At 59.1% G+C, this 27,884-nt stretch overlaps 2 protein-coding genes across 3 annotated transcripts in view; one reads left to right on the top strand and one right to left on the bottom strand.

Annotated features, from left to right (window-relative positions):
* Positions 1–345: 345 nt before the first annotated feature.
* PSMD7 (proteasome 26S subunit, non-ATPase 7) lies at positions 346–3,748 on the top strand. Its single transcript, XM_082290081.1, has 7 exons — positions 346–504; positions 1,007–1,098; positions 1,358–1,450; positions 1,940–2,037; positions 2,314–2,394; positions 2,948–3,039; positions 3,264–3,748. The coding sequence occupies exons 1-7, from the start codon at positions 431–433 to the stop codon at positions 3,700–3,702; spliced, it is 969 nt and encodes a 322-aa protein (XP_082146207.1). The 5' UTR covers positions 346–430; the 3' UTR covers positions 3,703–3,748.
* Positions 3,749–3,840: 92 nt separating this feature from the next.
* WWP2 (WW domain containing E3 ubiquitin protein ligase 2) overlaps positions 3,841–27,884 on the bottom strand; it is a 32,969-nt gene continuing 8,925 nt past the window's right edge. Inside the window, exons 6-24 of one of the 2 annotated variants that reach the window (XM_082290079.1) lie at positions 27,674–27,770; positions 23,085–23,320; positions 20,490–20,706; positions 16,124–16,213; positions 15,629–15,803; positions 12,745–12,799; positions 11,152–11,233; positions 10,728–10,856; positions 10,509–10,587; positions 10,324–10,395; positions 10,135–10,223; positions 8,931–9,090; positions 7,879–8,012; positions 7,614–7,754; positions 6,957–7,077; positions 6,562–6,666; positions 6,372–6,468; positions 5,515–5,587; positions 3,841–5,381 (exon numbers count right to left, since the gene is read on the bottom strand). In XM_082290079.1, the coding sequence (XP_082146205.1) occupies positions 5,282–5,381; positions 5,515–5,587; positions 6,372–6,468; positions 6,562–6,666; positions 6,957–7,077; positions 7,614–7,754; positions 7,879–8,012; positions 8,931–9,090; positions 10,135–10,223; positions 10,324–10,395; positions 10,509–10,587; positions 10,728–10,856; positions 11,152–11,233; positions 12,745–12,799; positions 15,629–15,803; positions 16,124–16,213; positions 20,490–20,706; positions 23,085–23,320; positions 27,674–27,770 (2,252 nt within the window). In that variant the 3' untranslated portion in view covers positions 3,841–5,281. The remainder of the gene's footprint in view (positions 5,382–5,514; positions 5,588–6,371; positions 6,469–6,561; positions 6,667–6,956; positions 7,078–7,613; positions 7,755–7,878; positions 8,013–8,930; positions 9,091–10,134; positions 10,224–10,323; positions 10,396–10,508; positions 10,588–10,727; positions 10,857–11,151; positions 11,234–12,744; positions 12,800–15,628; positions 15,804–16,123; positions 16,214–20,489; positions 20,707–23,084; positions 23,321–27,673; positions 27,771–27,884) is intronic. The other variant, XM_082290078.1, reaches the window with a different exon arrangement.

The raw sequence follows: 27,884 nt of genomic DNA, 5'->3' as shown, positions 1-27,884 counted from the left end.
TTCCCAAGATGGCGGCGGCACCTTCCCAAGATGGCGGCGGCACCTTCCCAAGATGGCGGCGGCACCTTCCCAAGATGGCGGCGGCACCTTCCCAAGATGGCGGCGGTACCTTCCCAAGATGGCGAGCGCACCTTCCCAAGATGGCGAGCGCACCTTCCCAAGATGGCGAGCGCACCTTCCCAAGATGGCGAGCGCACCTTCCCAAGATGGCGAGCGCACCTTCCCAAGATGGCGAGCGCACCTTCTCAGGATGGCGAGCGCACCCTCCCAAGATGGCGGCGCTCCCCCGAGCCGGCGGCCGCCCCGCCCCGCGCGGTGCACGCCGGTCGCTCGGGGCGGGCTGAGGGCCGGGGCCGGTCGGGCCTGGTGCGGGCGCGGGCGGTCGGAGCGAGCGGGGCCGGGCCGGGCCGGGCCGGGCAGGGCGGGCGCCATGCCGGAGCTGGCCGTGGACAGGGTGGTCGTGCACCCGCTGGTGCTGCTCAGCGTCGTCGATCACTTCAACAGGTGCGGCCGGGCGGGAGCGGCGCCGCGGCGCTGAGTCACGGCCGGGCCGGGAGCGGGGCCGGGCCGGGAGCGGGGCCCTGAAGGAGCCCGGGGCTGGGAGGGGACCCGGCGGAGCGGGAGGGCCCCGGGGCCGGGAGGGGATCCTGTCCCTCCGGCACCCTGGGTAATTTGGGCCTAATTCCGCTCCCTCCCGCCGGTGCGGAGCGGTTTTAGAGTCAAAAATAAAGCCCTAAATCCCAGGAGGTGCCCGAGCCCACGGTGGGTGACAGTGGGATCGGTCGCTGCGCGCAGGCGGTGTCGGGGTCGCATCCCCGGCCTCCCCGGGACAGGCTTTGGTTCCGAGGGCTCCGGGACGCCCTTTCGTGGCTGCGAACACAAGCAGTGATATAACACAGTCACTGCCCCTCTTCCACCCCCGCTGTGGCACCCCCGCCACGAGAGGGGCGTCCCTGCTCCCTCCCTCCCGTCTGCGAAAGGGACTGACAGTCGTTTTTCCTTTCAGAATAGGAAAAGTGGGAAATCAGAAGCGAGTGGTCGGAGTGCTGCTGGGCTCCTGGCAAAAGAAGATCCTGGATGTGTCCAACAGTTTTGCAGGTGAGTTCGGGTGTCTTGCCCTTCTCCAAACCCACTGAATTATTTAGTGGATGGATTGTGTTGGGGTTTTGGAAGGCACCCTGATCCATCCATGTACAAATCACCCCATATCCAACAACAAATGCAAACTGCTGTCGACACCCCCAAGTAAACCTCACTCTCCTTTACCAGCCAAAAATACCCAAGCCAGAGCGTTTCAATAAACATTTTAATTCAGGAAGTTGGATTCTTAAACACTGGTGTTTTGTTTTATTCCCAGTACCTTTTGATGAGGATGACAAGGATGATACTGTGTGGTTCCTGGACCATGACTATCTGGAGAACATGTATGGAATGTTTAAGAAGGTCAATGGTGAGTTAAGATCTTCTGACAGTCAGGGGTACATTCCCAAAAACTTTCAGGACTGTGGAAAAGGGAATTTCTATTAATCACAGAATCCCTAAGGTTGGAAAAGACCTGTAAGATCACGGAGTCCAACCATCAACCAGCACCACCAGCATGTTCTCCACTAACCGTGTCCCACATCCACGCAGTTTTGAACACTTCAGGGATGGCACTTGCATCTCGAGATGTCAGAGGTGCAGGCTGTCAGACCCTGAGAGCAACACAATTAACAGAAGCCATTAAATAAGCAGTGAAGGGACCAGCAGGAAGGTTGTGGGTCAGTAATGGTGACGAGTGAGCGTGGTCACTGCTCAAGCCGTGGCCTTTTAATCCATTTCCCTCTCCTCCACATGGATCAGACTCTCACCCTTGATGTGCCTACCCAGTCTCTGCTTGGGTCTCTCTGCTGCGGCCTCCCCACGGTTCTGATTCCAGATCCTTTCTGCTTTTGCTCAGCCAGAGAAAGAATCGTGGGGTGGTACCACACGGGCCCGAAGCTGCACAAGAATGACATCGCCATCAATGAACTGATGAAGAGATACTGCCCCAACTCTGTAAGTTTGGCCTTTGGGGTTGTTCTTCTTTCTCTTTCCCTAAAAGGGGCATGTGGGAAGCCTTGTCCCCCACCTTTTTTGCTGGTGACACAGCATGGTGGCTGTAAAGTGATTGAGGAACTGGGATCAGGAGTTTTCTGAATCATTGTCTCAGTGCCTGCGGTTACCCCTCTGAGCAGCCTCGTGCTGGTGTTGAGGAGGGAAGAGCTGGCTCGGGTATTTCTTCCTACTCTTTGACCAAAATCCAGTTTCCTGCATGTTTTCTTTCTTCCCGAGGTGCTGGTGATCATTGACGTGAAGCCGAAGGACCTGGGGCTGCCCACAGAAGCCTACATCTCAGTGGAGGAGGTCCATGATGTGAGTGTTGACCGTGTGAAGTGTCACAGTCACGGCTGGGAGCACTTGGAGGCTGTCACTTGGGGGTGTCACTGCCTGCAGGTGCTCCCAGGTGTGCCCCGTCATTGTGGGCCTGCCCTGAGCAGCTCACGCCTCACTGAGCCCCATGCAGACAAACACCCAGCAGTGAGTCACTGTAATTGTTGCACTTCGATTATGGATGTGTATGAAATATTGGATCTTTTTGCCTTTCTGAGGCCTTCACTACAGAGCAGGAGCTGCCCTCCCAAAATGCAATGAGGCTGGATCAGGGAAGAGAGAAATAATTGTGATATTTAGTGAGAATTTCCATTGCTCCCCGCTGGGTACACACCAGCAAAATGCAGAAATGGGAAGTTACCCAGAGCAGGAGAGATTGCTGGGGCAGTCGGTGATAAGGTGGTCAAATCAAGGACATCCCAACTAGAGCTGTTCCTCTCACATCCCTTGTGGCCTGTGTAGGGCTGCTTTTCTGGTTTCATCGGTGCAATCCCTCATGCCCTGGCTAAAATCCCCTGGTTCTGTGTCCCTTCAGGATGGCACCCCGACCTCCAAGACTTTTGAGCACGTGACGAGCGAGATCGGCGCGGAGGAGGCCGAGGAAGTGGGTGTGGAGCATCTGCTGAGGTGAGGGGGGAGCTGTCCCGGGCCCTGCCCGCGCTCCCAGCGGCATTCCCGGTGCCATTTCCGGTGCCACTGCCCGAGGAGCGCGTTGAGCACATGGCATAAATCCCGGGAGCACTGGATCCCATCATCCCTCAGCTGTGCTCACGTGGCTCTAAGCTGGAAAGGTCCCAAGGGATGGTGCCCAGCAGGGTGAGGTTCTGATCCCAGTTCTCTCTGCATTTCAGGGACATCAAGGACACCACGGTGGGCACTCTGTCCCAGCGGATCACAAACCAAGTCCATGGTTTGAAGGGACTGAACTCCAAGCTTCTGGACATCAGGAGCTACCTAGAGAAAGTAGCCCTGGGCAAACTCCCCATCAACCACCAGATCATCTACCACCTCCAGGACGTCTTCAACCTACTCCCAGATGTGAACCTGCAGGAGTTTGTCAAGGCCTTTTACCTGAAGACCAATGACCAGATGGTGGTGGTGTACCTGGCCTCGCTCATCCGCTCTGTTGTGGCCCTGCACAACCTCATCAACAACAAGATTGCCAACAGGGACGCAGAGAAGAAGGAAGGACAGGAAAAAGAAGAAAGTAAAAAGGAGAGGAAAGATGAGAAGGAGAAGGACAAAGAGAAGAGTGATGGCAAGAAAGAAGAGAAAAAGGAGAAAAAGTAAAAGGTGTAGTTTTTTTATTTGTAAATTAAAAATCTTGTAAACTAAATCCCTGGTGGTGGGGTCTTGTATGTTGTGCTCAGCACTGCTCTTCCTCACCCAGGCAGGGTTGGGGGAGCCATGCAGAGGCTTTTGATTTGATTATACTTTAATACAGCACTTTTCCTTCCCCCAGTGTGTCTTGGGGGGTGTTGAGGCCTCAGCTCACACACACTCTGCTCTCGGTGAGTGTATTCCCATTTTCCAGGGCTAATCTATTGCCATCAACCACTTCCGTGCACCACAGCCATCCCTGTGTTTAACTGGCTCTGTGCCCCAGCCCCCAGGGGTGTGGCACAGCTGGGATGTTGTCACTGCTGTCACAGCTCTGTGCCAGCAGGGCCCCAGCCCCTCCCTGGGGACAGCGCTGGTGGCCCTGTCACCCCTGGTCGGGGCCAAGCAGCTCTCAGGGCGGCAGGAGGCTGTGAGCCCGGGGAAGCACTGGGACCATCACCACTGACACAGAGCGGGCAGGGACAAAATCCACGGGATTTATGATCCCAGTGCTGAGCTCCGGCTGCTGTCATGGTCCTGGAGCCTGAGCACTGCACAGACCCCACCCTGGGAGCCATACCCGGGCCCAGGGGCAATGCTGAGCCAGGACAGGCAGAGACCTGGGACTCGCAGGGATCCAGGACACAGGCACACCTCGGCAGCTGCTTTGTCGTTTATTGCACAGGAAGCCTCGCGGGGCAGGCAGGGCCGTGCGGACCCGGCCGCTTCCCAGCCCGGAGCCGTTGCAGGGTCCCATCTCCGCAGGCCCCCGGACACACGGACATGCCAGGCCTCTTGCCCGCACACACAGGGAAGGGCAGGAGTGACATCCAGGTGATGTTGCCCTCTCCACAGCCCGGCCGGCAGCAGAGGGAACACGGAAGTGTGGGCAGGACCCAGGATCTGAGCGAAGGCCGGCAGGGCCCCGGCAGTGCCCCGAGCCTCCGGGGCTGCTGTGGAGCACCAGCTCTGAGCAGAAACCACATCACTTAAATACAGCTGCCCACGGGCCACGGGCTGCAAATCAGGACACGCTCAGCCAGGCTCTGGCTCCAGCGGCTGTGGGTGTGGCTGGGGAAGGGGCTGTCCTGGCGCTCAGACAGTGCACAAGAGCCCTTCAGAAGCATCATCTTGGGGGTCCTTGTCATTGTTGCTGGATGCTGGGTGCAGGATGGGGCCCAGAAATCAGTCAGAGCCATTTTCCCCCTCACCTGCCACTATCAAAATGGCATCAAAAGGCAGAAAACAGGAGGGGGAAGAGCCTCTACCAAACACCTGTGTCTGTGAGGGGGGCCGAGAAGCCCCAGTGCCCCCTGTGCTGCCCCCCAGCCCCTCTGCGCCAGCCCTCGCGAGCCAAGCCCTTGTGTCCTCCTCTCCATCACACCTCAGATTTCCTTAGGGAGGGAAGCAAAGCCCCATTCCCCCAGGGCCGTGTCAGTGCAGGCCTCGCCTGGGAGCAAGAGCCACAGTGTCCATAGGGGCCTGTGCACATCCCAGAGAGGGCCGTGGGCACCGGCCGGCAGCACTCTGGGAATGCCCCACAGCTCCATCACTCCTGTCCAAACCCTTCCGTCTCCTCGATGGCGTAAAGCAGCTTCTCCTTCAGCTGTTCGTAGCTCTTGTAGGGAGGGAGATCCAGGCGGTTGAAGCTGGGGAGAGAGTGGAAGGTGAGACACAGCCAGGAACAGCACTCCCATCCCATGGGATGGAGAGCCCCGTGCAGCCCCGCAGCGTTCCCTGTGCCCTCACGCACTCCGGCCAGGCCGAGGGGCAGTGACTTACCACGTGTGGCTCCGTGGCAGCCACGTCTCTTTGCCAACTTTATCGATGCAGAATTTCTGGGGCCCGTTGCTGCCTGTTAATGACAAGCACAGCAAAGTTCATTACACGACCACGAGCTGAAAAAGAAACCCCTCCCACACACACTGAGATCCACCGTCATGGGCTTACAATCCCAGGGACACAGGGGGTAAATCCACAGAAACAATCTCTGCCTGTTTGCAGAGAGGATGTTCAAAAAACAAAGGAGAAAGCAAAATGCAGGTTCACAGCACCAAGGGGCAAGAGCACCATCTCTGAGCATGATGGTTCCATAGCCAGTGCTAAAACTTACTGATCTGTGAACCCTCAGGATTGTGCGAGTCCATCCAAGAGTTTTAAAGGACCTGGCACAGGAAGTCTGAGTCACTGGCTTTTTAACAGATTGGGAATGCTGGAGAGGTTCCAGGGGGCGGAAAAAGCTAATATGCCAGCAAGAACAACTGAGGGGGTTAAGCAAGCTGGTTGGCTTGACACGAATACCAGGAAAGTCAGGGAAAGGCTGGTGCAGGCCCCAAAAAGCAGCAAATTAAAGGATGAGTGGAACCACACTGTGGTTTTCTGAAAAAGAGGCTTTGTCACACAAGAATCAAAATTCAATCAGAAATCCAATCTCATTCAGATTGAGATCACAAACCAGCCCGACAAAGTTAACCCTGGCAGGGCGGTCATGGCCAAAGAATGTGTCTGGAAATGGCACAACACCAGATGGGACCCCTGTGCTCAGACCTCGCAGCTGCTTTCCTGCTCATGTGCTGCGTGTGCTCTGTGTGGGGACAGGGACAGGAAGGTGCCACCCCCAGTGGCTCCCCAGGACACACCGATGAGCTCAGCAAAGCCCCCGACAGGCAGGCGGCAGGTCCCCGTCACAAACTGCAGCAGCCGGATCCTCTTCTCGTTGTCCATCTCCTTAACCACCTGCAGCAGGAATGCAGCAGGTGAATGGGATCCTGGTCCCATCCCACAGGATGGCTCCTGCCACCCCACACCCTCAGCTGGGCTCAGACTGACCTGCCAGAACCACTGGATCTGTTTGCTGTTCTTGGTGTAGTGCCTGTAGATGGTATTTTTCTGCCAGTCGTTCATGTCGATCTCCTGCATCCCACACAGCATCAGCTGGGGACAGGGGAACACTCAGCAGGGGACAGACAGGGCCCTGCACCCGCACTCCGAGCACCAACTCCTCCAGTGCCGGCCTTCAGCTGGCCCAGGCACCAGCACTGAGGCATCTGGGATGAATTCCTCCCATCCAACAAGATGTTCTCTTGCCAATGGACCCAATGAGCCACCCGCAGAGCGAACACCCGGGGCCGTACCCTCATCAGCAGAGCCGATGGGCACAGAGCATGAGCAGGGTCACCATGTGCCACTTCACATCCACGTCCCCACCCCAGGTGCCAGCTCACCTCCAGCTCCTTCTCGTCGAAGTAGCGCAGCCACTCGAGTGGCACCACCTCGTTGAAGCCGTCCAGGAATGCCTTGGTCTGTTCCTCCACGCCCCGTGTGAACCTCCAGTCCGTCAGCAGCCTGGGGAGGCAGACGGGGTCGGCACAGAGCCAGCACCGCTGGCCCGGCACGGGGAAACCCCAGGATCCCTCCCACAAACAGGGAGGGCCCCGGGAGTGTGGGGAAGGGGAGAGGGGCTCCCTCAAAGCACCAGGGCTCCCCTCAGTTCCCACTGGTGGATTTCTGTCTCTGCCCCCAAACCCATGAGCAGCATTCAGCCCCAAGCATAGCACAGCGGACTTAGGAGCTCCAGGGGTACAAAGCAAGTCCCCTGGCTGGAGCTGAGCTGGCCCTGGCAGCCCCCAGGCAGGCAGGGGTAACAGCCATGAGATGGGAGAGCAGCCTCAGCCTCTCTCCCCTCTCCTTTTTCCTGAAAGTACTGGCAACTGCCCAGCCCGCAGCAATCCAGACTGCAGCAGAGCTCGGCCAGCCGCGCCAGCCCGGGCTTGTCACAGGCCACGTAGCCCAGGGAAGCGGCCACGTCCCAAGCCCCACGGTCCCACCCCTGCAGCCGCTGGGGGCGGGTGCCTGACAGGACCCTTGGGACAGCCACTCACATGATGTACTCCTCCTTGTTCTCCTCCGTCACACGGATGCTCTCACCACCCTCCTTCAGCTCGTGGGTGGTCACCTTGCCCAGGATCTCCATGTCCTGGATGAAGTACAGCTCCAGGCCGCACTCCTCCAGGCTGTTCTCCCTGTGGGGGACACTGGGATGTGATTCCTGATGGAGGCACCCAGCAGCAGTGAGGGGCTGCGGGGAGAGCTCTGCCCGCCCGCAGCACGACCGGAGCAGGTGGAGGAGGAGCGCAGGGCACTCACTTGGTCCAGACGATGGAGTTGTAGAACTCGGGGTCGATGGACTCCAGGTCCTTCAGCGTCGGGCGCTTGTTCAGCATCCGTTTGTAGAAGGGCAGCGTGAAGCCGGTATCGATGAACTTCCCGTGGTACAGAGCCTGTGGCGGGGAGGGGACACCAGGTCATGGGGGACCCCAGGACGCAGCCCTGGGGCGAGAAAACGCTCCACCCTGGGGCACTGACGGGGCAGAAGGAACTCATTGCCGGGTCCCTGAGCTGTGGCACTTGCTCCTGGCTGGCACACACGGTGGGAAAGGGTGGGCTGCCCCAACAGCACTGCCCAGGGCGGGTGGGCTGCAGCCCCTCTCCCTCCCCACCACAAATTCCACTGCGTCTCCCTCTCCCCTCACAGCTCTATTAAGAGCACTTGTTCAAACAGAGCTGTGCTGTGGCTTCCCTCAATCCCTGGCTTCCAGGAGCCCCGAGGCAAAGGCAGCCAAAAATAATGCAGACGCTTGTCTAGAACAGCCCAGCGGTGAGTAATAGTCTGGGGTTTTATTGGTATCCTGCGAGGCGGGGCAGGGCAGGGCAGGACAGCGGGGCCGGAGCCGCCTCCGCGCACACCCCGCAGGGCTGCGGGCCAGGGACCCTTCCCTGGGCCTGGGGAGCCCTGGCAGCCCCCCTGCCAGCCCGGGGCACATTGGCCTTAAGGAATCCGAGACAAACAGGAGGAGCTGCTCCGGAGCTCGGGCAGCTGGAAAATCTCACACAGCTGGGACTAAAAATAGTCCCTGGAGCTGCAGATCCGACAGCACCTGGGGTGACAGCCAAAGACCTGGAGCCATCCATCCCCGCCACAACTCCTGGGAAACCAGGTCTCCTCTGGCCCCACAGCCATTCCCTGGATTTAAAATGCATCACCCCATAGCACCCCCTTGCAGGGCCATCTCCCATGGACCCACACGTGGGCAAGAAGGGGCTCACGGAGGGCAGCAGTGCCGAGCCCAGCACAGCTGTGGCACATGGAGCTGCCCCTCGCCCTGCTGACCACCCCGTGCCATCCCCCAGGCTCTCACCATGGCGATGAAGCGGCCAATGAAGCGGAAATAGGTGAGGTGGTCGGGGTTGATGGAGGAGGCGGGGTTGATCTGCAGGCAGTAGTTGTTCTTGCCCGCGTACTCGAAGAGGCAGTACATGGGGTTGAGCACCTCGTGGGACAGGAGGAAGAACCACTCCCTGGACGAGACAAGGGGAACACGGTGACAAGCAGCTCAGGGAGGAGACAGTGTGTGTCCCTGCACCAACCGGGTGCCCACCTCCTCAGGGTGCCAGGCAGGTGTTGGGCACTGGTGTGACTGGGCGAGGGTGTCCCCCTCCAGGAGGTGCCCTGTGGTTTGTGGGGTTTGTGAGATGTTTCTGGAGATGCCAGCTTGCTGCAGGCCCCACTCAGAGCATTAGGAACCCCGTCAGGTGCCACACACTCAGTCCCAGCTGGGCTGTCCCACACATACACACCCCAGTGCACCCAATCCCTCTGCACACGCTGCCCCAGGAGCCCCACGCCAAGCTCGGGACAGCACCATCCTGGCTTTGCTCCCCCGGCCGTGCAGGCAGACAGGAATCCTCGGACGTGGAGGCAGCCCCGGCATCCCGTCCGTGGTTCTACCCTGTGGTAGAACAGCATGACGTAACCTACCATAGGGTAAAACCACTGGCAGGACACAGAGAGAGGTGGAGCAGGAGCAGGAGCCAGGGTAGCAGCCCCACGAAGGGCAGCAGGTGAGCGTGGGGTGGCAGCGGGCAGGGACACACCAACCCAGCTCCAAGGAGATGTCCCAGGGGAGCCAGAGGGGGATCACAAGCACACAGGACCCCCTCAAGCCAAGCCACAGCCCATGCCCTGTGGCAACACCATACTGGGGCAGCAGCAGGGCCGCAGCAACCACATCACACCCTGTCTGCCCTGGCATATGCTGACTGTCTGGGAACACCAGGGCCTGTCAGCTGCAGGGAGATGAGGCCACTCAGCCCATCACCCCCACACTGGGAGTAGCAGGGGAGCCCCAGCTGCGTCCCCTGTGCTGTCGCTGCCAGGGACACGCCTGGAAGTGCTTTCAGGGCGTTCCACCACTCCTAAAACTCAGTTTCCCATTTAAACACCCCTGGACTCCTCTGCTCAAGGACTGGGAGTCCTGAGTGCGGCTGCCTCGTGCCTGCACTGCCCACAGGACAAAGGGCACAGGCATGGCACAGCTCCGTGGCCCGGCGCGCCGCGCTCACCTGGCAATGCCACCGTAGTCCAGGCCCTCCTCCCCTCGCATGATGATGTACAGCCGGCGCCGCAGGTCGTACGGCTTCATGTTCATGATCTGGGGACGAGCAGGGAAGTGTCACCGCGGCCAGGGCCAGCTCCACTCCTGAGGGCCAGCTCCACTCCTGCCCAGCTCCGTGGCCCCGGCACCTCCCTACCTGCTGGAAGGAGTCCTCGAAGAGCGTCTGCCGGGACACGCTGATCTTCACATGGCTGGGCAGTGCGTTCGACTGCAGGCAGGGCAGAGGCACAGGGCTGTGTGAGGCAGGCACGGCCCTCCTCACCCACACCTGCCCACAGGGCTCAGGGCACCCACGCAGCCGCCCACAGCCGCTCTACTCACGTGGCAGAGGAAGCGGAACTGGTGGTACTTCCAGCGAAAGCTCCGGTCATACGCACCTGGGGAGCCGCCGTGCTTGCTCCTGCCAAAGCAGCAGGGCCTCGGTCACACCCCCGGCCCCGAGCAGCCCCCGTCGCCAGCCAGGTGGGATGAGGGTCACTGGGTGCAGCTCTCCTCTGTCAGAGCCCACGCGAGCCCCCAGACTCGCTGCTCGGGGCTTACCCAGACTCGAAGCCCGGGCGCGGGTCCTTGAAGGTGGTGGTGCGGGTGTTGTGGTCCACGAAGTACCGCACGCTCTCGTTCGTGTACTTCATCTCCCAGCCCGGCGGCAGTGGCGGCTCCTGGATCATCCTGCTGGCAAGGAACGGCTCACCAGACAGGCCCTTCAGGCAGTCCCCCCTGAACTACAGCTCTGTGCCAGGCAAAAGGAAGGATCCATGGCATGGGACTGGCGAGCGACTGCGCGCACCCTGTGAGAGGAGCCCTGCCTGGGCAGCACTCCAGCCGCAGCCACGGCACTGTCAGAGCTTCACTCTCCATCTGTGGGACGCATGGCCTCAGTGCAGGCCAGCAAAAGGTCCTCAGCCAGGGCAGGTCCCTGGAGAACAGCACCTTCCCAAACCCTGCTCCCCCCACGGCCGCCTACCCCTGCGTGCGAGGGTCTTCCCACTGCGTGGTCCGGGTGTTGTGGTTCACGTAATACACTCGGCCATTGTCCTGTCTCTTCTCTAGGAGAAAAGGGAGAGGAAGCGTCAGCTGGAGTCCTGGGAACAGCAGCTCACAGAAGTTTGTCAGCTCCCCCATTCCACCTCCCTGGCTCCTTTGGAAAAGGCAGGATAAACCCCACATTCTTTCCACGCACCCAAGCTGCCTCAGCCCAGCAGTGCCAGCATGTGGGAGGTGCCAGGGCAAGGCCAGCGCTGCCAATGCGCTGCCAGGCCAGCACGGGGGCTGTGCACAGCCACACACCCTCGTGGCACACACACCCCCTCCTGGGACACACAGCAACGTCCCTCCCTCCACATGGAGCCACAGGTGCTTTCCAAACTCCCTGCACGGCCTTGCTCCAGTGCACACATGTGTGAACACACAGGGTTCTCCTTGTGCTGCACACAGGCACAAAACAGCCCCACCACACACACCAGCCACCCCTACACACACCCCTGCCTCCCCAGCACCGTGTGTGCCCCGCACCTCCTCCTCGTCCTCTGTGTGCTGCATCACTCCCACATGCTCAGCCCTGCACCACACAGGCAGCGACACCTTGTCACCTCCCTGTCACCCTTCTGGCCAGTGCCAGCCCCTCGCTCCATCTCACTCCTGGACTGTGGGCAGCAGCCCCCAAATGATGGCCAGGACTGCATCCACCCCAGGGATCCCATCCATCCTGGGGACCCCAAACCCAGGGGGTGCTCAGCCCCACGCAGAGCTGCGCCTCCCCAGCCTGCCCAGCTGGCACTGGGGATTGGTCCCTTCTCCTTGCTGATGGGAGGTGGGACACCCAGCAAGGGCTCCACCACTGCCCCTATCAAGACACTGCCCCTGTGGACTCCCTGAGCAGCCTGAGTCCCTCTGTCCTGCTCCAAGCTTCCACAATTTTAACCCCTCTCCTGCTCTCCCTGGCACAGCACAGCCCAGCTGCACCCACAAGCGTCCCAGCCTGCCCTCTCCAGGGATGCTTTGGCCATGGAGGGGATCTCTCTGTCCTGTGGGTGACACAGGAACTTTTCAAAATGTCCCGGCACACAATGCTTGGGCCATGTGGGGACCACCAGCCCTGCTCCTGCCAGCTCCCAGCCCTGCTACAGACCCAGGCAGAGCAACCTGGAGGCAGCACGGAAGCAGGACAGATCCCTGCTTGGCAGAGGAGGGGTGTGGGGACAAGCAAGGACTTGGATCCCCAGCATCTTCCCCCATCCAAAGAGCAATCACAGGCACTTCTGCATTCAGCAACTGAGAGAGGCTGCGAACTCCTCCAGCAAAAAGGGAAAAAGGGGGGGAAAAAAAAGTTGAATTTCACATCAGAGATCGTGCTAGTCACAGGCAGAGTCAGCCCCACGTGCAGCCAAGCACAGGGAGTGCTGGCTCCACGGCCACCCTTCCCAGTATCGCCAGGGATGGGAGCGAGGGAGGCGCTGGCAGCACGGTGCTCCCCGCGGGATGGGCAGGGTCCTGCTGTCGGTGACAGGAGTGTCCCCTGGGGGCCATGCAGGAGCAGGTGAGGCAGCACAGTACTTACCCCAGCCAGGAGGAAGGGGCCCCAGAGGATCATTGTCGGACGGGGCTCCGGAGGACTAGAGACAACAGAGAGAGCAAAAACACGGAATAAACCCCAGAGCCAGGATGGCTGGGAGGAGCAGAACATAGAGGTGAGCCGGCCAGCCCCGCTTCCACTCGCCTCTCCTTGGCCCACAGCTCCCAGGGAACTAAAAAAAACTTGCACACTCAAGGGGGGTTAAAAAAAGAAACGCAAAAAAAAAAAAAAAAAAAAAAGAAAGAAGAAAAAAAAAAAAAAAAGCCCAGAAGCTCAGCCTAAGCAGGGGCTGGGGCAGCCAAGGGGCGGCGGGCAGGGGCAGGGGCTGTGCCGGCCGAGGGCAGCGGGACGGCCCGGAGGGCTCCGGACGTGCGCGGCTGCTCGGCTGCGCCGGCGTCCCCTCCACATACACCTCCAGCCTCCTCCAAGAACCACACACAAGAGGGGAAAAAATATCGCAGGCCTTTCCAATGAAATCATTCCCACAAGCGCTGTCCACGCCCCGCGCTTCCTGGCGGGATGGCGGCCCCCTCCTCCCGGGCAGGGCCGGTGCGGGATGCGCTGCACTGAGCCCGCATTCAGCCCGGGCGGCCCGGCCCCCGCCCCCGCCGCACAAAGCCCCTTTCTCCCGAGCCGGGCTGGCCCAGCACGGGGGGCACGGGCCGCTGTCCCGCGCCGGTGGGTGCAAACCCCCGCCCCCGCCCCGCTGCGCTCCCTGGGGATAGAGGGTCCCCGGGGCCCAGGGCAGGAGGGGACCTGGAAGCGCTTTTAATGGTTAAATAAGAAACGAATCGTTACCCAAAAGGTAAAAGCCCAGCTGCTGGAGGGGGCTGTGTCCCAGCTCCCCGCGCCAGGACCGATCCGAGTCAGCCTGGGTCCAGGACATGCCACCTGCAGCCAGACCCGGCCCTCGCGGCGCCAGGGACCCCCACCCCCGAGAGGCACCAAAACCTGGATGGGTACAGCTCATGGCAGCCCAGCACCCCGGGGATGGCCTGGCACAGCCCGTGCCCCTCCGAGCTTCATCTCTTGTACCCGCCCCCCGTGCCAGGACTGGCATGGCCAGCACAGCTCGGACCTGGGGCAGCGTCCGCTCCCTCCCCACCAGGACAGGCTGCCCAGACACGCAGCCGAGTCTTGTCCAGAGGTACCACCTCACTGGCACCTAAACATAGCTAATTGAAGCTACCAGGGCAGGGCTCCAGGCAGCTCCTGCAGCTCCCCACAGCCCCTGGGAACAACCTGGCCCCTGTGCCAGAGACCCTTCATGCAAGGGATGCAGCACCAGGGCATCTGCTGGGAGAGCGATCCCTGGCTTCACCCAAGCCCCCCAAGCTCTGCCTTTCCCAGGCTCTGCCCCACTGCTCGTCATCCCCCCTACCGTCCCCTCCAGCAAGGAGGGCAGAGGGATGCTGGAGGCAGGGGCAAGTCAAGCAGAAAGCCCCTGTGGGGCAGGAGGCAGAGCAGCAGCCATCACCGCTGGCAGCAGAGTTTGAAACAAAAAGTACAATCGTTTCATCAGGCTAAATTTGGAGCTCAAGTCCCTCCCTCGGCAGAGCGCGGCCAGGGTGAGCTGCACGGCGCTGGAGCAGCTCCAAGGCTGGCACTGGCGGGGAGTGAGGGATGGGCCTGGAGCCCCGCTGGGAGCCCCCTCCCAGGGGAGCCCCTCCCAGTGCCCTTCCACTGGGCTCTGGTGAACGGCACGTGGGACAGCACGGTCGTGGGGGTCCAGCTCCCCTGTGAGGCTTGGAAGGGTTGGAGAGACATCCAGGGAGGGACAGGCAGGGGGAGGAGAGGGGCTGAGCCCCAGGAGCGGCCCCGGTTGTGTTCCACACAGAATGGACTTTGCACTGCCTACTCCCCTGCCCAGAGAGCAGCCGAGCTCCTCGATACAGCCCTGAGCTCACTCCAGTCTCAGCTGGGACTCCTGGCTTTCTCTGAGGAGATAAAAGTCAATGAGAAGCTGGTTCCTCTAGGCTCCCCACCTTCCCTCCACACCTGTTCACCTGCCTCTGGCACGAGTGCAGTTTCACCACTGCACGGGCCAGATTGCTGCTCCGGGTGGCAGAACCGCTCCAGCCTGGCCCTTTCCCAAGCACTGCTCTCCCTGCAGCCCATGGCCACCAGCACTGCTCAGGTCAGCAGAGGTGCTCACTCCCACAGCTGGGTCCAGATCCACAGCAAAGGTATGGCCGGGACAAGCGTGGTCCCTGCCCAGAAACAGAATGGTTGAGACCATTCCCTGAGCAAGGAAACGCAAATACTCAGCCCAAACCAGGAATGAGGGGAAGCAGCAGAGGAAGCAGGAGGGAGCTGGCCAAGTCCAGCTTGTTCCTTGCACCCTCTGGTCCCTGGCTCCTGCAACCCTCTGCACTGGTACCCTGGCCCTGCAGCTCCTGCTGCATCTGGGACCCAACCACGCTGTCCTCAGCCCAACAGAGACCCGGGCAGGGATGAGCTCAGGCCCCAGAGCCTCCTGTCCTGCTACACACCAGGCTCCCACAGCTCCCTCAGCTCCAACAGCAGGTTCTGCAGCCCCACAGGTCTGCAGCAAGGCTTGTCTGATGGGAGTCACAGGAGAATGTGTGCCACTGGCACTGGCGAGACCTTGGGCACAGGCAGCTGAGGACACCTCCCACCACTCTTCAAGGCCGTGCAAGCTGGTTTATAAAAAGCAAGTCACTCCCCCACAGCCTCTGCAGGCAGCTGAGGAGTTTGTGGGCTCCCATCCAGGCACTGCTCTGAGCTCACACAGACCCCACACAGCCCAGCAAGCGCCTTCCCACGCTCCGTGGCTCCCAGGCAGGCCCCGGCAAGACCAGTGGGACAGCCAGGTGAGACCCCCGCCAGCACCACGCCCGGCTCTCACCTGGTACAAGAACCTTTGGCTGAACTGCTGCATGGCCCCTTGGAGCTGGTTGCGCTGCGACTGCCACTGCTCGTAGTTCCTGACGTACTCGGCCGTGGGGCGCTGCCACGTGGTGGTCCGGGTGTTGTGGTCCACGTAGTAATACCTGCCTCGAGGATCCACGCGCTTCTCCCACCTGCAAGCACCCAAGGAAGTTGTCACCGTGTGTCTCACGCAGCTTGGCGGGTCCTGCGGACTGGCACCCTCCGACATGAGGGCTCTGTGCCCAGCTCCAGCATAACCACTGGTTTCACACCTAAAGGGGCTCTTTTGGACAAGGACCCACCAAAACGAAATACAGAGGACGAGTAACTCTTCGAGTAGCTCCTGCAAGGGCACACGAAGCCTGACAGGATTCTGGGACACCAGCAGAGCTCCCACCAGGATGCCATGAGCATCCCTCCAGGACAGCCGACCTCCAACCGAGGCAAGGCCTGGAGCCCCTGAGCCCCTTACCCTGGAGGAAGGGGTCTCTCCCACGTCGTGGTCTTGTTGTTGTGGTCTACATAGTAGACTCTACCATTCGGCAGCTCCCGCTGTTCCCACCTGCAAGAAAAATAAAATCATGAGGCAGGTGATACTTGCTGGCACCAAGAACATCCAGAGAGCTGCCCCTGGTGGGTCAGGGAGCCCAGCCCCTCACATCCTTGGCATTCCAACCTTTACTGGACAGGTCTGCATGGCAGCTGCTGGGCCTCCTAGATGGAGACTCTGGGAGAGGGGCTGCAGCACTCTGCTTCCTGAACAGGCATAACCTGGAACATAAATTCCTAATTTCCCCCAGAAAGGTCGGCATAAGATTTCACACAGGGTCAGTTTTATGCCCTGTGTTTCTGATGTTTTTGTTTGGTTTGTCCTAATACATCTTCAAAGGGGAGTGTTTGAGTTTGGGCTGGGGCTGGGTTCTCTCCCTGGCAGCCCTGGGCTTGCTGCTGACAGCTACAGCTTAAACACACGTGTGGCCACGGCACTCAGGCTGGGGTGGCCCTGAGGACAGCCTGGGTGACAGCGAGCCTGGCTTTACAGGGCCACACTGGAACCATTCTTTGTGTGAATTCATTCATGAATTCACCCTGGCAAAGGTAAAAGCTCTGTGGAGCCTGTGCTTTCTCGTCAGCTTTTATCCTTCAGCAGAGGAGGCGAGGCAGCAGCTGCTGACAGATAAAGTGTTCTCCTGCCACACTTCTGCTCCCACAGGCCTCTCTCCCCATTCAATCTTCTGTCTCAATTAATCACCATAAAAAGCTCTAGGAAATTAATACACCAGCTTCTGTGTGACAGCAAGGGAGCCAGCCCAGGCTGGCAGGGAGAAGGCAGCCCTGGGGATGGAGCTGCTCCAAGTGCTAGTGCCCCACAGCCTGGGCTTGTTCCAGCTCAGCCCCACAGCTCCAAGGACAGCAAAGCCATCGGTGACCTCACCACGGACACACAACTGCTGTGACACAGCTCAGCTGCATTGCAGCCTCTGTGGAGCCCATGTAACACCTGCACATGTTGCTTCTAGTCAGCAGCACTGGACCTTTCTCCTCCCTGGACCAGGTCAGGGACAACAGTGGGTATCCCTGAGGGAGAGTCTGAGGCAGCATCTGCTGTGCCCCTACACCATAAGGGTGAGGGGCTGCCAAGCCTGACACCACCCAGTTTCCTGGTCACAAACCATGAACTTGGTGCTTCATGAGCATAAAAGCACCAGGACAGGTAAAACAAGAGTGAAATCTCTAAAGAGAAAATCAGCACAGCTGGGGTGTCCTAAGGCACAAGGATGTCCACCCCATGAGATGGATGGCAGAAGGTGCCCAGGCACCTTCAGGGCAGTGGAATTGCCCTGGACAGGTCCTCCAGTCTCATTAACATCAGGTTCTCTGATCCATACAGCTCTGAGGACTTGGAAGGCACCATTCCTGTGGCTATAGAGACCAGAATTCCCATGATGAGAATTCCTCCAGGTTTCTGGATCCCTCTGGGTGTGCTCGTGACTGAAAAGAGACATGCAGGATTGCGGAGAGCTGCTGGTGGTGGCAGCTACTGCTTGATGTCCCCCTGCCCCCACCTCACCCCCTGTAAAAACACTGATGAGCTCACAAACTCCTCCCCAGCAGCTCCTGGGTGATGTGAGGAGTGAATCTGCCGAGGGCTGGCTCTCCCTGCCAGTCACCGCCGGTGGTGATGAACCGCGGTTACCGCTGACACACAGAGATGGGGACACTGGGGACAACCCGTCCGTGCTCAGACCACCTTGCCCAGCTCCACACAGCCCCCAGCATGGGAGATCCACGGTTTTGGGAGCACTGGATGGTGGGAGCTCTCCCCACATGCACCACACTGCAACCACAAAGCACCCAACATGCCGGTCCCTGCCAGCTCTCCTCCAGCTGCCCACAGGCTCATGATGGCCATGGATGCAGGGAGCCACAGGCACTGAGAAGTGGCAGAGCTGAGGCAACCCTGCAGTCCAAACAAAACGCCCTCCTTACGTAAGAAACCACAGCCCCATGGGTTCTGCCAGGCAGCATAAAGCACCTCTTTGTGCGGGCAAGACAGCACGCACGCCCCCTGCTCCAGCCGCCTGTCCCCACATGGGATCATCCCTGATAGGATCCAGATGCAGGAGCCAGCAGTCCCCCTCCCCTCTCTTCACTATCGATCCGCTCAGAAACCCCAGCATGAGAGCTGGGACCCCAAAGCCTTGGGCACTGTGGCCACGGCTCCGGCGCCACACACGCTCCCAGCTCCGCAGGGGAACGCTCTGCCCAGAGGATGTGAAGGAGGTTTTGGGCACTGTCGGGGCTGGAATTACTCAGAACTCCTTCCAGCCCTCTCTAGCCCCTAGGACAGACTCCCAGTTGTGTGAGGGATGCCTTTGAGCCACCACACCTGGTGCAGATGTTGAGACACGGAGATCTGAGCACAGCAAATCACTTGGGATCCCCACATGAACCCAACCGTCTGTTACAGCCCAGAATGAGCAGGGAGGCTGGGACCACCCTCCAGAGGCTGAAGGGAGTGCTCCCCACGCTTCCAGGGAAGAAAGGAGACACTCGGAGAACGGCGCAGGGCTCAGGAGGGACGTGCCTGGCAGCTCTGCAGGGGGACGCTGCTCCTGGAGTGGCAGAGCAGGAGCCATCCCCACAGGCCCTACAGTGCTCTCACAGCCGTCCCAGCAAGGGGCTATCCTGCATCCCCATCTCCCAAGATGGGCCCCAAACCACCAGTAAGAAAATTCCGTGGTGAGGTGAGCCCGCCAAAAACCAGCCTCCCTGGATCAGGGCTCAAGAGAACTCCAGAAGCTCATTTACACCACCCCAGGGACACAGCACTGTGCAATCCAGTTCAGCAAATCCCCATTAGCCCAGGACCTGCTCTGGCAGCTCCCTGGCAGGGTTCACACCGTGGAGACCTCAACGGATTCAACTCTCTGCTCTCCTTCACCTGGGAAGCCCCTGATCTCTGGTCTCCCCCTGCTCAGGCCAGCACAGCACAGCACAAATGCAGCTCGTGCTGCCCTCTTTCCCCCTACAGATCCCACGGCCAGCACAGAAGGTGCTAACCAAAGGTGTCTCCAGAGATCTAAATTCCAGCTCAGCCTGGAGAATGCCTCACTACCCCTTCAGTGTTCCTCTCCATCCATCTCCCAAAGCAAACGCCTTTATCCTCCTCCCTGCTCTGACACACCCGATTCTCTGGTGTGTGAGCTCCACAGGGAGATGGGCACAGAGGACACGGCCACTTTTCCACCTGGCTGGGCCAGGTAAATCCAGCCTGGTGTCTTAGAAAGCGGCGCCTGCAGCCTCCTGAACCTCCAAAATCCTGAAGGTATCTGCAGGCTTCCCTGCCCCAGCACAGAAACAACAGCCTGTTTCCAGCCCCAGGTGGGGAAAAGGAGACCTTCAGTCTACCTGGTAGGAGCAGAAAGAGGCATAAGCTCTGGCTGGAATAAAGGCCTTTTTGAGAGCACTGGACTTTTCCAGCTGCCTGGAAACAGGAAGCGCCCAGGCCAGGAGAACAGAAACCCTCACACACCCGCATAAAGGCACAGTGAGCCGTTAACCCTAATTACCTGTGACTGACACGCGAGCGGGGCCCTGACCTTCCAGGCATCGCCTCAGCCAAAGCAAAATAAACAGCTCCCTTCATCCCAAACACAGGCCATTTCACCCCCCGCCCAGAATTCTAGGGGTCTGACACGAGGGGAGAACGGCGCAGCTGCAGCACACTGGGGGCTGAGCCCAGACCCCGACTGCCACCCCCACAGCCCGAGCCAGCAGCCCCCACTCCTCTGCAGCCCATTCCCAATGTCCTGTGGAGGAGGAGGAGGATGAACAGCATCCACACCAGGGAGAATGAGCACCACTACTCGAGGGCCCTGCCCCCCTGGCCCCAGCCGTGGCCAATGTCTCTGTGGTGTCCCCGGAGCACGCCTGTGCCCTCCTGCTCAGTGGAGCTCCCTGAAAATCCACGCTCACTCTCCTGGGTGTTTTCCTCTGACTGATCCCTTGAGCAGCCCGGTGAGAGTGGAGGGCTCTGCTGCTCCCCAGACACAGATGCTGCTTGGCACAGAGATGCCACCCACTGTTTACTACCCCAAACACCCAGCAGGCACAGGCTAGACCTCAGCCCAGAGCATCCTGGGCAGGCAGGCAGGACAAGGAGCACAGGATCCCCAGCACCTGCCCCAGGCCCTCCTTGTTCCACCCAGCACCAGCATCTCCACCAGTTCCTGGGGCAGCACTTCCCCTCCCTTGAACAGCCTCTCATCCCAGCACACAGCAGTGCCCCAGTTGGTTCCCATCCCCACTCCCCAAGGGCCACAGGCAGAGCTTACCCGGGGGGCAGAGCATCCAGGGTGAGCACGGCTGCCCGAGCTGGGGGGGCACTGGGGCCTGAGGCTGCCTCCTCGGCCTCTCCGGAGCTGCTCAGGGCAGGAAGGGCAGGAGCAGCGGAGCCGTCGGCCGTGCCGGACGCCGCCGGGGTCGGAACGCTGGCACCAGCTGCCGGCCTGTCCTCATCCATGTCCACGGCACCCACGGCATCCCCGTTCACTGGAAAGGCAGAGGGCAGGAGGTCAGCACCAGGGAGGGGGCCAAGGCCGGCTGATCTTCCCGGGAAGCAGAGCACGTGGTGGGTCACAACCCAAGCACGGCGCTCTCAGTGCTCCCAGCCTGCAGCAAAGGCAGCACCTGCTTCACCCAGACCCCTCTGGGCACCACTGCCATCGCCTCCATCCTGAGGCAAAAGCAGAAGGTTCTTTGCATTTGTGCTCAGTGTCTCCTCTGCCACTGGAAACAAGCTGCACCCCAGATGGGAACTCGGGGAATGAGGGGGAGCTCCGAAACAGTGGGTACAGCATCTCCCCTGAGGCAGAGTGAAACCCAGGCTCTGCAAGTCAACAGCACTGGAAAGAGCTAAACGTTGCTGGATTCCACGGAACTTTTGGGAAGGGGAAGAGACTGAGCAAAGGAAAACTACAAAGAAAACTGGTAAGTTTTTTGCAGAGAAAGAAAGTTGAAAGGGAATTTGTTTGAGGAATATTTATTAGATAGCCAAAACGCTGAGACCTGGCAGCCCAGCTGAGGAGATCCTTTGCTACAAGGCATCCTGGCTGGAGTGGCAAAGCAAAAGCTTTATAAACAACCCACAAACAAGGGCGTGAGGAATGCAGACAGATTTCCATGAGTTAGAGCTGAGAAACATAAAAACTGTAAGGGAAGCCCAAATATTTAGAAGTCTTGTAGGAAAAAGCAGTATAAACCCTCATGGAAGGGAGACTGAAGAGCTACAGATGCTCTGTGGAAGAGACAGAGTGCTCAGGACACTCTGCTTGGCAGGTGGAGGGTGGCAGGACAAATCCTCCAGCACTAGAGGGATCCTGGGACACAGCAGCAGCTGCAGGTGCCCCCAGGCAAAAGCTGCAGGCAAGGAAGATTTCCAGGTTAGCAACAACTGATGTTCCATCAGAGTCCAGCAGGACCCAGCTGAGGAGGTCTCTGACTGCCCTTCATCTCCAGCAAGCCTGGGAAAAGGCCATTTTAGAAGCTTCAGTCACATTGTGAGAAGCTTCAAAGGGAACGTGCAGCAGGACCCAGGTGAATGCACCATGGTCAGTTTGATCTCAGTCCTGGACAAAGCAGGGAAAAGCTGATCCAAAGTCCACCTGATAAAGAAGGGCTCCAGGGGGAACATAGCAAGGGCTGAACAATGTGGCTGTGGGGAAAACACGCCTGGGAATAATCTCTTTTATTGTCAGCTGAAATTACAGATGTGAGTGACAAATGTAATGGGGAGTTCTTGGAACAGCCTGCTTGAAAAACATGGCAGTGTCACCAAAATGTGCCACAGTGAGGGAGAAGAGGTTGGTTTCTAGGCATTCCAGGGTGTCCAGCACTAATCCCAGCCACACAAAACACTCTTCTCCCCATCCCGAGCCATTGCTGACAGGACCTGCGGGAGGCATGGGGGGTGGTAAAACAGCAACAAGGACGGCACAGTCATAAAGCCACTGGGGAGGCTGTGGCTGGGCCAGTAAAAAGTTCTTTAAATACACCAAAGCCAAGGAGCCAAGTTGTACTTGAGATCAAAATCCCCATCCCCAGCCTGAGGGAGTGTCCACAGAGCAAGGAGCCTGGGAGGGGCTGGGCTTTGACAAAAATGGGCTTTGGAAAAATTGAAATTGCATTGCTCCAGGTTTTCCCAACGAAACGTCAGAAGACACCAGACTCCTTCTGGGCTGAACAGTACATTTCCTTCTACCCAAAACAAAGCACTCTGCCTCTCCTTCCTCTCCCACAAAAGCAAATGCAGTGCAGAGGAGCAGAAGATGCTCCATGAGAGCCAGAGAAGAAAAACAGATCAGCCACGTGTGACTTCACAGTCAGGCACTCAGCAGGTCTCAGTCCTGCTCCACAAGGGATTTATGGCTTTGTGGACAAATCCAAGAAATGACAAGAGAAATCTTTCCAAAAATACCCCATGGTGTAAGAACCAGCCCTCTATGAGAGGTGGGTTTGTGCCTTGTCTCATGCTTGACAGGCAGCTGCTCCTCCCCACTTCACAGCTCAGAACATTTTCACTGAAGACTGCTGGGAAATTCAGCTGAACCCTGAAAAAAGCCCACTCAGCAGTGACAACTGTCCTCCTCACTGTGATATCGGTGATATTGCTGCCCCAGTATCCTTTAAACACCTGGAGCTGGTGACTCCAGAGTGGAGTCACAGAAATCATTCCTGACAGGCAGCAGAGATCCTCCCAGTGCGCTCTGCAGAGCTGCCTGGCTTATCAGAAGTAAAATCAATAAAAATCAATCACTCCGCGGGGACAAAATTCCCAGGCACTACAAGATGCATTATCTCAGCAGCGATTCATTTTCTAAATGAGTAATAGCCCCGAGCTCTGCCCCCACCTCCCACGAGCGCAGAGTCACCTGTGCCGTTGGCCACGCCATTGGCCATGCCGGTGGCCGTGCCATTGGCCGTGCTGGTGGCCACGCCAGTGGCTATGCCATTGGCCATGCTGGTGGCTGTGCCATTGGCCATGCTGGTGGCTGTGCTGGTGTGCTGTGAGCTCTTGGCCTGCTGCCGGTGCCGGCTCCTGGCACTGGGACTTTGCTCTCCACTCCCCGCGTTTCCCCGGGCTGCTCCGGCCACATGTCGGTGCGTCCTGCAAGGGAAGGGAATGTGGGAGGTGGCAGACATCACATGGAAAACCCCACTCCTGTCTTTTTGCCCTGGTCTTCCGCTGCTTCCTCCCAGCACAGCCACTGGTGTCCCCTGGGAAGGGCCAGGATCCAGTTCCATGCCTCTGCTCAGGGCAGTGCCTGGAGCTTCATGCTGGCTGCTCAGACCTGCCCCCAGTCTTGGCACACACCTGCTGGTGGCAGAGACCCATGGAGGAGTCACCCAGGTGACACCACCTTGCTTTGTTCACAGACGGTCACTCTACGTGCCGAGGAATGGCCCTGGCCGCTCACGGCCGGACATCTGCTCGCCACCGTGGATGCCAGCTTGTTTCATCCACCCCTGCAGATCCCAGGAGATCCCACACCAGCCCCAGGTCCTGCACCATGGTGGGGACCCTGACCAGTGCCTCATGCCTGGCTCCAAGTCTTGCACAGAGGCAGATGAGGAAGGTGCTCCCAGGACAGCTGTGGCCTCCAGAAAAGGAGGGGACAAGCAGTCGGGAAGGATGGGAGCTGAAATCACAGCACAAGTTGTGACCAGCTCAGGTGCAGCTGCTCCATCTCTTGGGGGTTGCTGCCACCCTAGAGCTCACCTGCCACTGCTTCCCACGGCCGGGGCAGCCCAACCTCCATGGGCAGAACACCTGCAGCCCCCCCTGCAAACTCTCCCCTTTGGACCATCCAGGGTCCCCAAGGCAGCACAGAGGCATTCCTGAAAAAGCTGGGTTTCACCTTAAGAATTCATTCCTGTGAGTGAGGAGGGGGACAGGGCAGGAGGGGAGACGCTGCCATCCCAAATCTGGTGGGCCTGGGGAGCAGAGGCAGAGCCCAGGCAGCAACCACGGAGGGTAAAGACTGCAGGGACAAGGCAGCAACCACGGAGGGTAAAGACTGCAGGGACAAGGACATCAGTTTGTCCCAGCCAAAATCTACCTTAAAAGGGCAAAACCCACAAACTGTCCCCAAGTCTCAGGGCTGGCACTGGGAGGGGAAAGCAGCTTGGCAGCGACAGGGCACAGATCAGTCATGCCACTCACAGCAGCTCCAGCAACTGGAACCCTCCCACTCACTCCAAAGCTGCTCTCCTTGGGGAGCGGCTCATGGCAGGACTGGGATTGGGAGGAGACATGGGAAAGCAGGAGATGGTTGTTGAAAATAGATTAGATGAGAGCCACGGGCAGAGCAGGAGCTGCTGTGGCCACTTCAGTTGTGCCCCCAGGAGGCCAGCCCCAGCCAGGGGCTCCTCACACAGTGAACTCACACTGGAACCCCGGCTGCCCCCCAGACATGGCTCTGTGCTGGGGTTTGCTTTGGCCACCCACACCCAGGAACATGGAGCAACTGTGGGTACAGAAGAGGCTCCTCTTCCCCCATCAGGAGGTGAAGGTGGTCCCTCACTGATGTGGCTCAGCAGGGCATTCTGGTAACTACCCACCTTCCAAAAGCTGGCTGGGACCTCTCCCCACAATTCCCCCCATGGTGAGGCCAGAGGCAGCACAGCCCCTGGAGCCCTGGCCAGAGGGGAACAGGCAGGTGGCAGCAGGCTGTCCCACTGGGAGCAGCCTCTCTGGCATGGGATGGATCTGGCCCCTGCTCTCCTCAGCACAGATGAGCTCAGAAGTGCCCAGAGAGTTTTTAGAAACCAAAACAGGATGTTTCCAGGCTGCCAGCCGGCAGCACAGGGTTACCAGCCTGAATTAGCCAGCCCGCCGCCCAGCCCAGCCCTCCTACGAGTGCTCCCATCTGGGCATTGTCTTTTAATAGACACTGGAAACAAACCCAGCAAGGCCACAGAGCGTGGCGGGATGGGAGTGTGTGCTTAAAATAGGAGCAGGGAAAAAACCAGGCAGAGCACGGATGGGAACAAACAGTGGGGTGGGGTGGAGCAGGGTGTGCGGATGACAGCCCCTCTCCCACGCTGGGGGCAAGACCCTGCTGTCCCCCATCGACTTGGGGACTTGGTGGCTGCCCCATTGCCCCTCCTGGGCTGGGGCAGATGATGCCAAAGAGCAAAGTGGCATCAGCCAGGTGACATCAACATTTCTTCTCCCCCTTCTGCCAAGGCGGGGTCCCCTCGCCACAGTGGCCAACACGGACCCCAGCCAGGAAACCCAGGAATGGCCAATTCCTGCAGCTGAGATGGCCAGAAGCTCCCTTGTGAGATGCAGCAGAGGTGGCAGCATGTCTCGGTCCGAGAGCCAGCGCTGGCTGTGGGGAGCAGTGCACGACCTCTGGGAAACAACTGGTAGAGCACCAGTGCCATGCAGACAGTGAGAGCACAGCTCCCAAAACACAGAGCTGAGAAATTCCCCCTGTCCCTGCCAAGGTGGAAGGAGGCAGCCACATCCCCCAGCACCCAAATGGGACAATCATGGAATAACTTGGGTGCATAGAGACCTGAAAGCTCATCCCGTTCCACCCCCTGCCACAGGCAGGGACACCTTCCACTATGCCAGGTTGCTCCAAGCTCTGTCCAGGGATGGGGCAGCCACAGCTCTGGGCACCCTGTGCCAGGGCCTCAACAAACAGGGGTTGTGGCACCCATGGCCCCAGCTCTCAGCCAGAGCCCCTTCTCTCCCTGCACAGAGGGCTGTGGAATTTCACACCCAACCACCAAGATTAGCAGCAAATCCCAAGATGACATTTGTTCAGGAGAAGAAAGAGAAGCCCTGACCAAGCAATTTCCCTTGCAGGGACAGTGTAGAAATAGCTGAGGAGCAAAGAATGACCCTTTTCTTCCCATCCTACTGCCGAGTGACTTTGCCAGCATCCATCACCAAGCCCAAGAAAATAAACACGGCTCTGTGTATAAACACAGCAACCCATCAAACAACATTCCCAAGTGCAAGGGACCCACAGTCCACTCTGGAGCAGGCAGCTGCCTCCACTGTGGGTACACAGAGCAGTGCTCTGCCCCACGGAGCAGCACCACATCAAACTGAGCAGGTATGCCCAGAACAACCCCAAATTCATGTAAGAGCAGCAAGGATTGAGAACTAGCTTGAAGTTTCCCATACCAAGGCAGCCATGGGATTTGACTGATCACAGGCACACCTGGCAGGTGTCTGAAGGTGCCCTGCACAAGTCCTGGCCAGACCTCACCATACTCAAGGTGACACCTGAAGCAGAAACTCCTCACAGTCGATGGGAAACCAGCGGGGAATGGGCCACAAGCAGTGCCCGGGCTCAGCCTCCCAAACTAGAATTCTCTTTGCAGGTTTCTAGCACCTCCTGAGAGCTGCTAAGTGCCTGCCAAGCCCAGCTCAGTCAGGTCACCGAGCACTTCCCACCCCTGGGGAGGCTTTAACACCTGGACAGCAAGAATCAACAGGAGCAGCCACCACAAAGGGGCATGAACTGTGTTCACAACCTGCTCCCAATTTCCATCCCTCTCCCTCCTCGGGTGGGAGATGGACACACAACATGGAAAGACAGGGTCACTTTTTGAGCCAAAAACATCAACTCTGGTGTGTGCCCAGCAGATGAAGAAGGAGCAGAAGAGCTCAAGGTGTGGAGCTTGTAGCTGAGAGCGCTCCTGAGCCTGGGCCATGCAGAACCTCCCACGGGCAGGCTGCAGGCGTCCTCTCCACAGCCACACTCCTACCCAGAACATCTGTAAAGGCTGCTGGGCCACTGCCATGCTCTGGAAATATAAATAGGTGTTAAATTCAACTCTCTGTTGACAGTGTGACACGTCTCTCAATAACCACAGCTCCAAAAGGAGCAGCGCTGAGCCACTCCAGCCCAGCAAGGAGGCAGGGCAGGGCATGGAGCCAGGTGCAGGATGGCCTGCTGCCCAAGCACCTCACTTCCTTTGGAAGCAGCTGTTATTTCCCTGCAGCTCTGCTCCTCCTGCTCTGCCTGGACCTTTGGAAGCATCTCCCTGTGGCCAATGCGTGGAGGGACATTGTGCTTCCCAGCCTGGTCAGAGCTGTGCTTGAGGGAAGAGCTGGGGTTCCTGTGATCCCCATTTGAAGGGACCCCACTTTGCTGGTTTGTCTGGCCACAGCTTGCCCCACTCCTAGAGAGACCATTCTTTCAGCTGCCAGTGGAGCAGCTGGTGGAAACTCTCTGAGCCATCACAGACCTGATATTCCTTAAGAGACCCACACTTTGGGAGAGGCTCAGGCCAGCCACAGCCCAGCTGTTACAGTCACCCCTCTGCACTCCCAGCTCTGCTGTCCCCCAGTATAGGCCCCCCCTGCTCCACACCACCTGTGTGCTGCGCGACAGGGGCTCACTGGGAGATCTGGAGCAGGATGCACAGCACAAGGACAATCCAGACAGAGACACAGCAGCCCCTCAGTAATGGATACACGGCATGGGACCCTCACCTTGGTCTGCTGCCAGAGCAGTTGGTACTGGGAGGTTGGTGCCAGCCCTCCGTGGCCACAGCTGTGCTGGTGGGGTCCCGTCCAGGCACCTGGGACCCTGCATGGGGGAAGAACAACGGGTGAAGAAAAGGACTGAACCACCTATAGATCTACCCTCCTTCCCTCCCTTCCACTTTCCAGAAAGGAGCCCCAAAAGCACAACAGCCTCATC

Source organism: Coloeus monedula (genome assembly GCF_965178545.1).
Source record: "Coloeus monedula genome assembly, chromosome: 13".
In the NCBI taxonomy this organism is placed as follows: domain Eukaryota; kingdom Metazoa; phylum Chordata; class Aves; order Passeriformes; family Corvidae; genus Coloeus; species Coloeus monedula.
Note: the sequence above shows the minus strand (reverse complement) of the source record. Positions and strands in the feature narration are given on the sequence as shown.